Here is a 14,502-nt window from a genome sequence, read left to right as displayed (position 1 = left end):
CCTTCCAAACTCACTCAGACTGTATTCACTTCCATTCTCTCCCTTCTCATTCCCACCACCCTACAGCGATTTACTGACGAGTCCCAGCCTGTTTGCAACCTCAGCAGTCCTCTGTCTCCCCAAAGCCAGAATCCCTTGGTCCTTCCCTCTAGGCGAAGGCATACTTCTTCCGATTCCCTGAACCACTGCACGTCCACTGGGAATCCTCACCCACCGACCCCAGTGCTGGTCTTGTCCTGCTGTGGGGTCGAAATCTATCTCCCTGCCTGGATTTCCCAGTATTGCAGTGTTACCCCCACCTGCGGGGCTCTCCACTGACCCATCCTCAGATCTCATCAGCTTGACTCCACGGTGACTGGCCCCAGCTTTATGCCCCCTTGGATGTGTGTTTTGCCCGCTGGGCTGAATCTCCTCCTCAGCACTCACATCTGGAAGAGTTTCTTGCTCTAAGAAATTGGTTTTGCTTAAACTGATCCCAAGACTTACCAAATCCCTGTCAGGAGTTAGTTTTGTGTGGGAGGCTATCACGGACAAGGTGGACAATGATCCAGGCTTTGAGGAATGACTGGTCTTCGGCAGGTGAGAAGGTGAGAGGGCTGCGAGGTGGGGAACATCAGCACGAGCGTGTGGTCAGACAGTGCTGAGGACTGTCCCCTCTGCCGCTCTCCTGTTGAAGCCCTTACTTTGCTCTCTCTACACACAGCACAGGCAGAGTCCCGAGGACACGGCAAGTGAGCGAATGTGCCTGTGAGCCAAATAACAAGTCAAAGTTGACGGAGATTTCAAGAAGAAGGTGGTGCTCTTATCCGAACCAGGGAAGGAGGAAGAAGGAATGAAAGGTCCAGGAAGGCCATGTATGTTAAGGGAATGGTAGAACTGCAAGAGTCTGATTTCTCCTATCTTCAAGAACAGAGGCGTCCACTCAGTGTTGCTGAGCCTGACATCTCTAAACACACACAAAGTGTCATAGGCCCAACACTTCTCTGCCAGTTCTGAGGGTGAGCAGAATCTCTTTTTGTCTCAGTGCCAGGGGTCCTGAGCCACTTTGCGACGCTGCGGTCCGCAGGATCAGGAGAACCCGGGAAGCCATGCAGCCGTCTCGGAGAACCACGATCTCAGCGGAACTTCTGTGCCTTTAAAAAGCAACGACATTAACTAGCACCTAATGGGGACAAAGTTAAACTAGATTAGGTTGACCTACGTACGGTCTATTGATCTAGCCTCAGGAAGAGCAAGATGTTTGAAACCGCAGAGTTCTGGAGTAGAATCTTGGTGTGACTACCAGTTGCTGATCCCAGGAAAGTCTGTCCTTCTGAGCCTAAGTTTCTGCGAGAGGCAGACATTACTATTTACTACAGTTCTGACGAAGACTACCTGAATTGCACATATAAAGCATCTTGTGTAGGCCTATAGATTGAAATTCCACATTTTCCTTACCCCCAACCAAATGAAGGCATTCGTTAGCCTGGAAACAGAAGAGAAAACATTTTCGGGAGCACTTTCTTTGCCAACATCTCCCCGAGATTGTGCACACTTTGCACTTTCTCACCTCCCATTATTCGAGGTGGAAAACGCTGATGTTGCTGTCTTTACATCCCTTCTGTCGTCCCCCACTCACTGGAGGCAGGAGGATGAGGCTGGGATTAGGCACCTCCCCCCTTCGCCGGTCTAAGCCGGTCGTGGGGGTCCTCTCTCCTTCCCACGGCTGACTCCGTGTGGCCCGGGAACGAAGGCAGCTCGCCCAGAGGAGAGCGGAGCCGTATTTGGTGGACAGAGATAACGTATTGAAGAAAGAAAAAGACTGCAGCTTCCAGGCCCCCAGGAGAACATCCGGCCTGAAGGCGAAAACCATCATTCTGAGCGCAGAGCCAGGAAACTCTTGGAACCCACCCTAAGACATTTTCTCTTAGCCGGTGAGCCGCCTAACCGAGCAATCTCCACCTGAATCATCCCGGGACGCTGCGGTCAGACTTGTGCCCCGCGTCCGCACCCGCACTGCCCGTCGGGATGGCCCCCGACGGTGCTCACGGGACCCAGCCAGTGCGTTGCCTCTCCAGCCCTGCGTGCTCTAACCTCACCTTGCAGCTCCAGAGCTTCTCAGCAGGGGCACTTACACCTGTGACAGGTGTAAGATGACGCTCATTACATTATGGTTTTCAAAATCAAAATATTGGTTACCCTTTGGGGGTAAAACAAGGCTTCACGGACATGCTCCTAAGTGCACAGAATAGATGGACAGATTCACTGGGATCAGTAGCACTGCTCACCTCTGGGAGGAGAAACACTTTTCCGTGAATAAATGATGTTTTCTTCCTTTGGACTTTGGGCTGCTTGTACTTCCAACTCAAAAAATCTCATGTAAAATACCTGAAGAAAAAATTTAAATGTTACAAATTTTTGCACGAGAAAATCCTTTGTGGTCATGATCTGTGGTCACGATGACTAAATATTTCTGAGCCCGCTCAGGCGCGGGACAGCGTGGCTTTTGTGTGTCTTTGGCCTTAGAGGAGGCAAAAGGCACATTTCCTCTGGCCAATGACAGGTACACAGAGGGACGTTTGTCCCATCCCCACGGAGTTGTAGGAGGCAGTGAGAAACAGAGCAATAACCCTCTCCCTCTGCACAGTGTGCTTCCAAGGGTGACTGTTCCATCCACTGGGTCTTGAAGTGGGACAACCTGGAGTAGAAATCGCACGAGGACACCATGATGGGCTTTTAGTTTTATCCAGACTTGGGAGCCGTGCGTTCCCGCAGCACAGCCTGGTCCAGCCTGACACTCGTGCCAGAGGATTCGGTCCCTCACCATTCTCTTCTCCCTGCGGCCTCTCCGCGTACCCCCACCTATTCCCACGGCTTCACAGACGTCCCCCCGTCTCCCACAGCTTCATCTTCTGTGTGCTGGGCTCCACGCTCCTTCATCTAACGGCCCACTGATGCCTTCACTCGGTTACCTCACAGAAATTGCTAAATTTGGAAAATGAGATGGTTCTTCCTCACTGTTAACCATCTCCCACAAAACGGCTTCTCTCCCAGGCCCCCCTCAACTGCCTTAGAGTCAGGTGCTCACACCAGAAACCCAGTCGTGGTTCTGAACACCTTCCTTGCTCTCTGAGCCACCCACTGCTGAATCCGAATGATGTTAAGATACATCATAAGTCCATCATGTGTCCCAGTCTCCCATCACCTATAAGCATCCTTTAACCTATCCTCCAACTTCCAACACCACTTCCTTCCAATTCTCTCCAGCTAGAGCGCTCGTTCAACCTGCATACTGGCTTATGTCGCTTTTCTGCTTAGGAACTCCCTCAACAAATCCATAATGCACTTAAAATAAGATACAGCTCTTTAATACATTGGACAAGATTGGATTCTTCCTACCTAACACCTTCTCACTCCACATCCGCCCTCCAACACACAACTCAGGCAGCACCTTCTTGCAGTCCCTGGAACATGCCAAGATTTTTCCACCTCTGAGCCTTGACATTATTTTGCATTTTCTCTTCCTAGAATGGTGCATCTCCTCCCACCCACCAGGCCTGGCTAACTGAATTTAGATGCATTTTTTCCGCTTCATGATTGTCCCAGAGAGACATTTTTGAACAACTAGACTTTAACTGGTAGCTCTCTCCCACCCCCAACATTATTCTCCCTTATCATTGTGTCATTTCTTTAATAACATCTTTATAATTTATAATTATCTATTAATTTGTGTTTGTTGTGTCTGATTTCTTACTCCCACCAGACAGAACTCAAAGAGATTGGGTTCAATGAGTTTTCCTCACTGTCTTACACCTTGTACTCAAGACAGTGTCTGTCATTAAGGGAATCAGTAAAAGAATGAGCAAGTCTCCGTAGGGTACCCGGTGTGGTGTGAAGCATACAGCTTAGTGATGGTAAGCCTGTCACATGGTTAGCAAGTCCACAGAATCTATTATTACTCAGGAGCTGCCATCTATAAAACGGGAACCAGAGAATATTTTAATGAAAGAGTGAGGAGGATATGAGAAATTTGGTCTCCAGGGCAGTCAGGGTTTAAAAAAAAAAAAAAAAAAAAGAGGTGGCTGGATTTCAAACTAGTTTTATTTCACCTCTAAGTGATTACATTCATTAGATGATTTGCTAGCTTCTTAAGTGCCAATATTCTAGAATTCTATTTCCCAGCTTTGTCCAGACCAGTCACAGGACTACTAAGCTCTTTCTTCCTTAGGTGTATAAGGAACGCCTACGATATCTGGAGGTGAAAATAAACATCCTATGGGTGGAGAGACCGGAGAATGGGGGAGGGTACGTGCCAGTCATAGGCGCCATGCGTGGAGCATGCGTTCCCACTGCACCTGCTAGTGGAACATCTGTTAAGTGCTCAGTCCACACTGTGGTCGTTATATTAAAAACGAATTAGTCTAGAAAGAAGGAACAGGTCAAAAATAAAAATCTTTATTAAATAGCGTATAAAACACCCATGGAGATACATTCTCTGACCAGTGCACATGGATGCCTCCCACTTCCACTCAGTGTGACCCAACAGCAAGTGAAGTGGTCTGGATAAATGCTCCAGGACACACAAAAGTGTCTACAGAATTCATCTTCTTTGGCCACTGCAGTCGGGAAAAACTCATCATTTTGACTTATAATAAATTAGGTGAATAATTACCATACTCATTTGAATCTATATCCTTCATTTCTCATCTAACAATATAACCAGTTGTTACTCTTCAACGTATGTGTCACCATCCTGGCATTGGGGTCAAACCCAAACTGTAACGATCCTCTGAAGAAATAGAAAAATCCTGTAAATATAGACGAGGAAAACAGTGAGACATCTTCAAGTAAATCCATTTTGCAACATGCATAACTCGGAATAAGAGTGAGCTGTTAGTGAATGGCATTTATGACGTGTGCTTGATAAATGTGCCACTGTGCTAAGGGCTCACGTGCTTCGTCTCATCTCTCCTTACCAAAAAAGTGTGAGATGTCACTAAGGAGGACAAAGGTGACAATTAGGGAGAGTTTGCGGTTTCCCCAAGGTAACATCTCTAATCTAAAGATGGAGGGAGAACTCCATCTCCTCTGACGTCAAGGCCAGTGTTCTTAAAACATTAGATTACACTACCTCCAAAGTAATAAGATTCTATCATATTTTAAATACTCCTACTTTAAATACTAGGTCCTAAGGTGCAGCTTGGGAGGCCATTGGACCCAAGAGAATCAGCCAACAGCACAAAGCCCTGGAGGACCATTTCCCTCTCCGTACGCACTAAAGTCAAGTTATCTTAGCGATAAGATCATGAGCCTCATGAGCATTATGATGGTCAAACCCTGGCATCTCCCTGCAAATTCCTTCAGAACCAGCACAAGTGGTACCTTCCCATTTGCCCATTGCCAAGAATAAAATTTTGTCTATTTTGAGCATATGCGAAGACTACTATTTATTTACAAATGCATGACTTAATGTAGGCAATTACAGCCTGCAGCAGAAGTCCAGACAAATTCCCTTAGGATGGGAAAGAACAGGTAAGAGGATGAAAAAAGAGATGACAACCCACCATTAGTAACCCTGGCTCATACCTGGTTATATTTTTATACCAACATAGTGACCTGAGTAATATGGTGTGAGGAAGTACCCTTTGATGTTATGTGTAGGTATGAAACAGAGACTTGGAAATGATTCGGGAAAAATAAAATTTAAACTCAATTTGCAGAAATTAGAAAGTTAAAATGTCCAGAAGTTTAGAGTAAAAAGAGTCTAAAACTAAATGATTTGAAAATTATTTGGATTCTCCTCATGATTTTGATTCCATAAAATGCCCCCGGGTGTCCCCATGGGCAATGAAAGGAGTACCTCCTTACCAAATTCCTGGAATGCAGCATCAACCTCCGGCTCAAGCCCTGGAAAGTCATCCGCTATTAGTCTGGGGAAGCCTTGCTCCAGGGACTGGTTGTTTTCATCAAATCTGTGCCAAGAGAAAGAAATCCAGCTCGACATCGTGCATGATACACTGCTACTGCCCGGTGTGGAATCGCAGATCACTCTCAAGTAGGGGAAACAAAAATGTATCACTTTCCTGGACTATCAGCTTAGCACAGAAACCAACATTTTCTCCAGGGACCAGAGTATCATGCTATTCCACAGAGGTTCTTTCTCTATATGTCTGAGGTCAAGTTTCTAAGCCTCGACACAGAGCCCAAATGCCTTTCTGCCACAAATGCATGAGGACTGCATACACAAGAGATGCGAAGTGAGTTAATCACTTGGCTAAAAACCTCCTGGTTCTCTCTCACACCTGCCCTGTAGACCTGGTCTCCACAGTCTGACACACCTGGGCTTCCTATGGTGGCCTGGTGTCTGGAGCTCAGGTGGCCTCTCCTGATGTCTTCTGGTGTCTGGATCTATAATCCAGTGCCCAGCCATTCTGAGAGCCCTTTATTGTATTGGAGAAGTCAAGTAACTGTAAGTTGTCTTCTTCATAATCAGAAAGTGGGAAGTTAGAACAAGTTAGAGGGTGGGAGTGGGGGATTTCCTTAAAGAAAGCAAATAATTTCCCTAACGAGGCTCCATACAAAGCCATCCCATCCGAGTCTTACCACCAGTATTTGTCCCCTACGAAGAAGTACGTTTTCTTCTTTTCCTTATCAGAAACGGCTGCATCAATTTTCACTACGGTTGCGGGAAAATCCAGGGTGTGGATGTCTTTTGGATAACCTGCTTGTACCTCAGTTCCTCTGATGGCCCAGAACTCATTTCCTATTGAAAAAAAGAAAGCCAAGAAACTTTAGTGAAGACTTGTGGTTTTAGAAAAGATTTTAGTACATTTTTGTGGAAAACAAGAAGCCTTGGTTTTAATTCCAACCGCTAACCCAATGCCCAGGCGATAGCTAGTATTTAACAAATACTCACTGAGTGAGTGAATGAATAAATGAGTCATTAATTCTGGTCCCTGTCCTTTCTGGGTCGTACATTTATTATCTATAAATACTAGAGTTTATTACAGTTTATAATTACAGTGACTGGTCCTGGTTGCCGGTGACTTTTAATCTAAGTTTCTAACTTGGAACTCTCTTGTAAGCTTCGAATCACTAATAAGTCAGTTACTTATTGAACACTTTCCCTTGGATCTCTTATGGTCACTAGTCCAGATTGGGCTTCTTCTGAATACCTTAGGAAGCCACCCAAATTTCAGTGAATTAGGACAGTGGAATCCCATCAGCGTTTGTGCTTCTGTTTCATCACACCTCCCCTCCACGTCAACCCTGAATCTGTTCCTCACATCCCTGCTGGTTAACTAATCCAAAATGTCCATCTGTTGTCTCTCTTGCCTCACCTGAACTGAGGGAGGTGTACCTGTCTGAGCACCTCCAGATGCAGTCTTCCCTCGGTGTAGACAGCTCCTTCTGCCTTGAAGACATTTTCTACTCTCTACACACTCAGCCCCTGTCCACACAGCAAAGTTCTTCTCCTTCAACATGCATCCTAAACGTCATCTCCCCCCAGGGTCTTTGCTGAGCCCTGGGTGTGGGTCCAGGGCCAGCTTCCCTCAATCCCAGCTCTTACTGGATGTAACACTCGCGGCGGCGTCTCTGCTACTCTCTCTAGAACAGGAGCCACTTTTAGGTTTGACTTCCACTAACGAGTACACCGCCTGGCATGTTGCAAGGCTAAGTAAGTGCTAGATAAATTAACGGATGATAGCAATACTTCAGAGTCATAGAACCTTTTATAATATCCAATGCAACTTCACAATATTTCATTGACTCCTCATAAGAGTGAGATTGTCAGCAATACCTAACTTTGAAAAATCCCCACACCAGTTTGAGGTTTAAAAATACTCCCCAAAACTTAAGAGTCAAGGGAAAAAGTTAAAAATGGAAAAAAAAACTTAAAGATGAACAAAATGAAAATCCTACACATCAAAACTTGTAAGAATGAAGCAAAAGCTGAGAAGGGGTATTTACAGGCATAAATGTTTATACCAGAAGAGAAGAAAGGGCTGCAAGTTAAGGACCAAGCTTGAGTTATAAAAAACAACAGAATAAATTCGAAGATAGCACAGATGGGCAATAATGATGCAGAAAGAAACTAATTAAATAGAAAATCAAAATACGATAGAGAGGATTAACAAAGCTGAGAGTTTGTTCTTTGAGAGGATGAATAAAATTATTACATATCCTGTTGCCCAGAGATTGGTAAAGAGAAAAGCACAAAGATTCAGTATTAGGAAGGACAAAGGGAACAAAACTTCAACAATAATTAAAATAACACTCAGAAAGTTTCATTAAGTCTATTTTTAAAACGAAGTTGATAAATTCCTAGAAAAATATGTTAGCAAAACTGACTCAAGACATAATAGCAGCTCAAAGAGCAGATTAACAGTGGAGGAAGTGGAAACAGCACTTTACAAATGTGATACAGGAGCAGAGAGGCCCGGTCAGTCCCATTTGCTACTGCACCCGTCCTTGCCCTGACACTGCATTAGCTCATCCACCCAAGCGCCACGATGCAGGACATTCCTCCTCATCTTATTCTTCTCCAGGAGCATCCTGCCTATTCTTGGCCCTTGCTCTCCCATACAAGTTCTTAATTTGTTAAGAACTTTGTTAATTTGTTAATTCGTCAAGTTCTGTGAAAAATATTTTGGCATTTGAATGGAAAATTCCTTGCATCTATAGATAAGTTGACATTTTTACTACATTGACGGTATCATTTCTATATTACATTATTACTATTTTTCTATTCATGAACATGGGATAGCATACTTAGGTCTCATTGAATATTTTAAAGTAAAACTTATAATGTTCTTTGTACACGTCCTATTTAAGCATCAACACTAGGTCTTGCAGTAATAAACCTCACAAAATTTAATTTAATGGAGAAAATTCATGTCTTGGTGAAACTTTTGCAATGGGATTTATTTCATCAAGTTAAAATTCTTATATAGCACTTACCTTTAAACACAAAAAGGATATCCTTGCTTGTAACTTCAGATGCAGCATCCAAGCCTGAGGGTGGAGAGGGCCAAAATGTAGCAATCAAACGAAATTCAAGTTCGAGGCTCCAGTGGGATCTGCGCCAAAAACACCTGGAAGACATAGACGTTAACCACAATGGTTTGTCCTTTAGGTGGGTATATAAAGGGACATATTCTCTTTCAATTAATGACAACTCCGAAGTCGGTATGGGACCGTCTTCCTTCTTATGATCCCAGGGTAATGAAATCCATGGTCATGTAATTATTTAGCTTAGTAGTGTTCACTGAAGGGAAGGAGAAGTCTTCTCTACCTGGGGGTCTTCCAGCTGGACTAAGAAGTAAATTTACATGAGATGGTGAACAGGAGAAAAAAACCAAAGTTTATTACGTACACACAGAGTCCCTGTTATGATACTGAGACCTGAAGAAATGACCAAGGCGGGCAGTTTTTGAGACAAAGAGCCCATAAATCTGTGAGGCATTGACAGGACAAAGGAAACTTAACTTTGGGAGCTTCAGTCACTAAGGAATTGTAAACAGACTTGGGCCGGCAGAGTGAGTATATTAGCAAAAAGTCACGAGGGTTGTGGACACGGCCTTCTGGGCTCCAAATGTCCCATCTCTGGTGATAAGGATGGGTCTTTACCTCCTGACACAAGGAGGGCACCCTTTACCTGGACGTTTATCTCCTGCTTTCAGGGGGAGAGAGGACAGTCTCAGTGTCCTTCCTGCCCAGGCTGGCTCTTGAGTCACTTTTATTTAAAATAATCCATATGGTGGAGTGGTACATTTTAGGGCAGCCTGCCCTTGGCCCCTACCCATTGTAAAAGCCCATAAATGGTATGTATATTATGCACTCATTAACATTTTTGAAAAAAGTAGCAGGAAAAAATACACCTATTTATGTTTGTATGGGAATAGAATATCTTTGTAAAGGGATGAAGGATGGGTTGCGGTGATTGCCCATATGGGGAGAACGAGGCTCTGCAGAGGTCAGACGTGGGAGAGAGATTTTTCTCTCCACTCTGTGTCTTTTGGTGCTATTTTAATATTGTGCCAGAAGCATAGATCACTTTTTCTGAAATTATTTAATTTATTTAAATAGTAGCGTTTGTTAGCAAAGGTAAAGATATAGTCCTACTCCTAAAGATGCACCCGTGTGTTCTGAAGCATGGCATGGTTGATGATATTTAAATGCAGCTATTACTCATTCGCTTATTCATCTCACTCACTGTGTGTGCCAGGCCTGTTCTAGGCCCTGGGACTCTAACACTGAACAACACAGATAAAACCCCACACCTTCGTCCAGCTTACATTCTAGGGACTCAGAATCATCCTTTGTAAGTCTGTTAAACAATGATCCGGACTATTTTGAGGAGGTGATAAAATGCAACAAGAACCAGGTCTGAATGATGTTAAAGTGTAGAGGAAATATTTTCTTTAAACATTTCTGTCAAGTCTCTGTTCTCCTTTCTAAGCATTGTGCATCAAAAGAAGGGAGAGAGAAATGGAATATTCTGGTCTGACCTGTCTTTAAAGAACAAGATTTCTCCCCTCAGAGTGCTGATTGCGTCGAAGGATAAAGCGGGGTCGCACACGGCTGGGGTCTCAGGTCCTGAAGGCACAGATTCCGTGGGTGCCACAGGGTCATCCGGGGAGACAGGGGGAGGTCCTGGAGGGAACAGATGCGGGGAGGCAAACAGAAGGACAACTGTGATGCTGTCGTCCATGTATGTGCTTTCCAAACACACTCAGGGTACTTTGAGGGGAATTGCAAACACTTTGTGCAGCATTTTAAAGTTTTCCCGAAGACCATCTCGTAACACTTTCCTAAAAACATCAGGAATGAGTGAGCATTGTTTCCAGCATCTCTCACCATACAGGAACTGGATGCCATCCACGTCATCCTGAGAAAGGCGGAAGCGGGCCAGGTCTGTGAGTGCGTTGTAGAGCGGGTACATCAGAGCGCGAGGGTCAGCTGGGTGAAAGAGACCCAGGGAATGGCCAAGTTCATGAGCAGCAACCAGGAATAAGTTGGTTCCTATTGGAAGAACACATGCCAGTCAAACGGGCTATCCTGAGAACCACATGGCATCTTCTCCTTATTTGTGGACTGGTTCGTGATTGACATAATCCCTACTTAATTATTCTTCAAGGTTCCCTTGAAGTCAATATAATCTGAGAGCTTTTCACCATATTCCTCCTCCCCAGGTCTCTCTTCAGTCAGGGAAACCTGGTCACTTCACCTACAGTGACAATGATAAACACTGTTTCCAAAAGATATTATTTTTGGAGGTCCCAAGACTACCATGTCAACACGTGTCTCTTCATTGTCTCTACAAACACAAAGTTGGTTATTGTTCAAATTTAGTAACATGCGCCAGTGGTGACCTCAGTTGAAATTAGTCACAGAGGATTCATGTTATTCCTCAAACTCTTATGCAACAAAACTGGTCATTTCCTGTGGGGATTTAGCCTGAGTTGTTCTTCCTCCTTTTCAATATAATCAAATAATTTTTGGTGGTTAAAAACCTTTCCAGGAGTAGGTGCCATGGGATAGGTACAATCTTTATTTTAAAACAACAATATGTCCAATAACAGTTTTCTGCAGCCCAAACACAGCTGAATTCAGCTTTTCTTTATATGATAAAAACTTTTATTAAAATTAATAGTAGAAATTATTTAATCAAGCCTCCAAGTAATTATGCAGAAAAGAATAGTTGTTCGAATAAAGCAAGATCATTTCTTGCAGCACAAGTTTGTACTCTCCATAAAGATGCTCTTTGCATTTGTTTTAAAAATCCAAACAATCTTGAAAATAGCAATTGTTTCAACAATGTGTTTGCAAACTTCAGAAGCCACTTGAAAAAAATAAAACGTAGTTAATTTTGCTCATTGTGTTTAAACCTAGTAAAATCTTTCAGAATTAATTTAGGGGGGAAAAAAGCTCCTAAGCTAGAGATAGTTACAGGCTTACTTAAATAGATGACTTAACAATTTCCTTTGCTTTCTGGCATTTTTCCTGATCTTTTAAGAGGAAAAGAGGCCAATGGAAAGAAAAGAAGAACCCCAAGGGCACATTTTAGGTTGGAAGTGAGTCAATGCAATTCATTCTACCTTTATCATTTCTAGATAAAATATGAAATGCCCATTCACACATCGTAGTTATTAGGATGTTACATTTAGTGCTCATTCTGAATAATCAAAGTATTCTTGGATAGTGTTATACATTATTCCTGAAGCCATCCAGAGAGGTATGTGACCCACCTGATTTATCCTCCACCCATAGTTCATCATCATCAAAGTGAACGTCTCCATAAAAGCTGGGCCCGGGCGGGTAGGCGTGAGCCAAAACATGTCCTGATCCATCAAAAGGGTTAAAGTCTCCATGATCTAACAGAGAAAATGTTTTTATTGGAAAGATAAGTAGTCAAGACCTCTTTGGAAAATCCGCCCCCCACCCCCCAACAGCAACTAGATAAATGGATGCATTTCATGTTCGTTTTTTTGTTTTTTTTTACCTCTAACTGCAAAAGAGATCTTGATGTCAGCCTCCCCTTCATCAGTCCTGGAGAAAGTAAGTGGAGTCACCTCCTTCCAGACATTGAGCTTTCTCAGTGGCAGAATCCACAGCATCTCTCAGCAAATCCAGTGTATAATTCATAATCCTTTAAGAGAAAAAGTGAAGAAGACATTATTCCTCCTGTGATTGTCCTTTGTAAAATCTCGATAGTACGTGGAAACCTCTTTGGACCCATTACCTGTAGGTAAGGTGGGTTTTCCTCCACTTGGGCATGCCAGGGAAGGTGGTGAAGTCCCCAACATCGGGAACACCACACCTGGGCTTGCGCATCATGTCCAGAGTGTCCGAGTCCAGCTTCCCCGTCACCGCCAACCCGAGGAACTTCTGCATTTCTCGGATTTTTTCAACAACAGGACCACCGTCCCTTCTTCTAACAAATGGTTTCGTATCTTTTGCAAGATTGTAGTAGTTTTCCAGGTATTGCTAATGGGGTAGTAAACAACAAAAACTCAACCTAATAATTTAAAAGATCAAATTGGCATTATTAAGTAGTTCAAGAGTTAGTCAGCAACCCATCTCGGATGTGTAAAGGAGCTCTGTCCAGCTATAGAAAAGGAAAGGTTTTTAAAGACAGAAAAGGGGCAGAAATTTATCCTGTTAATATAGACCTGGTTCAAGACTGAAGTGGGATCAATTCTTTTGCCTAAACATGACAAGTAACAATATGAACATTATTACCTGAAATTATTTGAAAATCAAAATGAGTGTGTTCCTCCTATTTCAACCAAAGAAGTTCTAAAGCCAGAGAAGTTTCACCCATTTCTCATTTCCTCCTCTCATTCAGCCCCAAAGCAGCTGCTAGTATTTTCTTAGACAAGCTGGAGGAATTCGATGCCCTTCCTGCACCTTGCTTCCCTTCTCTGCTCAAAAGTACGGACAACCCACTGCTAGCATTTTAACGTTCCCAGGGCTAACTTATTCCAACACAGTAACTACCGATCAAAGCATCCTTTGTGTGGCAAGACCAAGCAGGCACATTAGTTCCTGCCCCTGGGACTGGCCAGTGGCTGCCACCACAAAGTACCTGCGCAAAATCCATGCTCGAGTCCTCTTTCCTCGCTGCTCCGTTCAGTAGATACGCTGAGCAGACTGGCAGACATAACAGCACGAGGGTGGCGAGATGCCCCATTCTCACTGTCCTGACCTCAAGGAAACACCTTTTCTGCCTGTTGGCTTCCGTGTCTACCATCTAGTGGCTGCCCTTTTATAGGGGGATGCTGCTTTTATCTGAACAGCATGATTCACACATGTGTTTTCTTTTTAATCTGAACATCAAGAATATTCATAAAAATGTAATGTGAAACCTTCCCCTTTTAAACTTGGATGAGGAAAGAATGACTGATTTCCAAGAAATGGTTTCTGTGTTTGTACAGAGGAAAAAGAATTGACTATTCACCTCGATGTGTTTACTGAGAAGTAGCTGAAAAGCCTGGTAAAATGTCACATGTGTAGACATTTTGAAAGCAGTGCCATTTTCTTTTAAAAAGACTATATTTTAAACTCAAATATAAGCGAGTTAGGAATAAGTAGATGCATGGAAAGAAATTCCAGATATAACTTTGGTCTCAATGTGGGCATTGTTATCTAGAAGATCCTAGAAGAGATATTTCATTTCTTGAGTTCGACCTCAGCCATTACTGATTTTCAGATGGATTTACTGTCCCTGGGGGGGTGGGGCGGGCACTGAGCGGAGGAAGCTGGTGCTGGAGAGGAGGGTCTGTTGAGGAAGGAAGGAGCACATGGATACTCCTGCCTTGTTCGCTCATTCTGAGCGGATGCCATGCATTTCAGAATGGAAGATTTGCTTACAGTAACCACTCTGTAAAATCTCATTACCTTGGAATAAATAAAATCGTATCTTAGACTGAAAAATGCCTCCTACCTTCTTCTTTGCTTTAAAAAAAAAAACTTTTCATCTTCATTTCCTCCCCCACCAAGTGCACAGGAGACGGATGG

The 14,502-nt window shown here is 43.6% G+C and overlaps 1 protein-coding gene across 1 annotated transcript; it reads right to left on the bottom strand.

Moving 5' to 3' along the window:
• Nucleotides 1-4,467: 4,467 nt before the first annotated feature.
• MMP10 (matrix metallopeptidase 10) lies at nt 4,468-13,707 on the bottom strand. Its single transcript, XM_036068519.2, is given in 11 exon segments — nt 4,468-4,787; nt 5,848-5,951; nt 6,583-6,742; nt 8,941-9,074; nt 10,491-10,635; nt 10,840-11,004; nt 12,231-12,356; nt 12,485-12,573; nt 12,575-12,631; nt 12,725-12,969; nt 13,571-13,707. Coding segments are annotated over 11 exon segments (1,431 nt in total). The 5' UTR covers nt 13,676-13,707; the 3' UTR covers nt 4,468-4,686.
• Nucleotides 13,708-14,502: the final 795 nt, after the last annotated feature.

This window comes from Halichoerus grypus, chromosome 11 (genome assembly GCF_964656455.1).
Source record: "Halichoerus grypus chromosome 11, mHalGry1.hap1.1, whole genome shotgun sequence".
Taxonomy (NCBI): Eukaryota; Metazoa; Chordata; class Mammalia; order Carnivora; family Phocidae; genus Halichoerus; species Halichoerus grypus.
The sequence above is the reverse complement of the archived record's forward strand: the minus strand, read 5'-3'. Positions and strand labels throughout refer to the sequence as shown.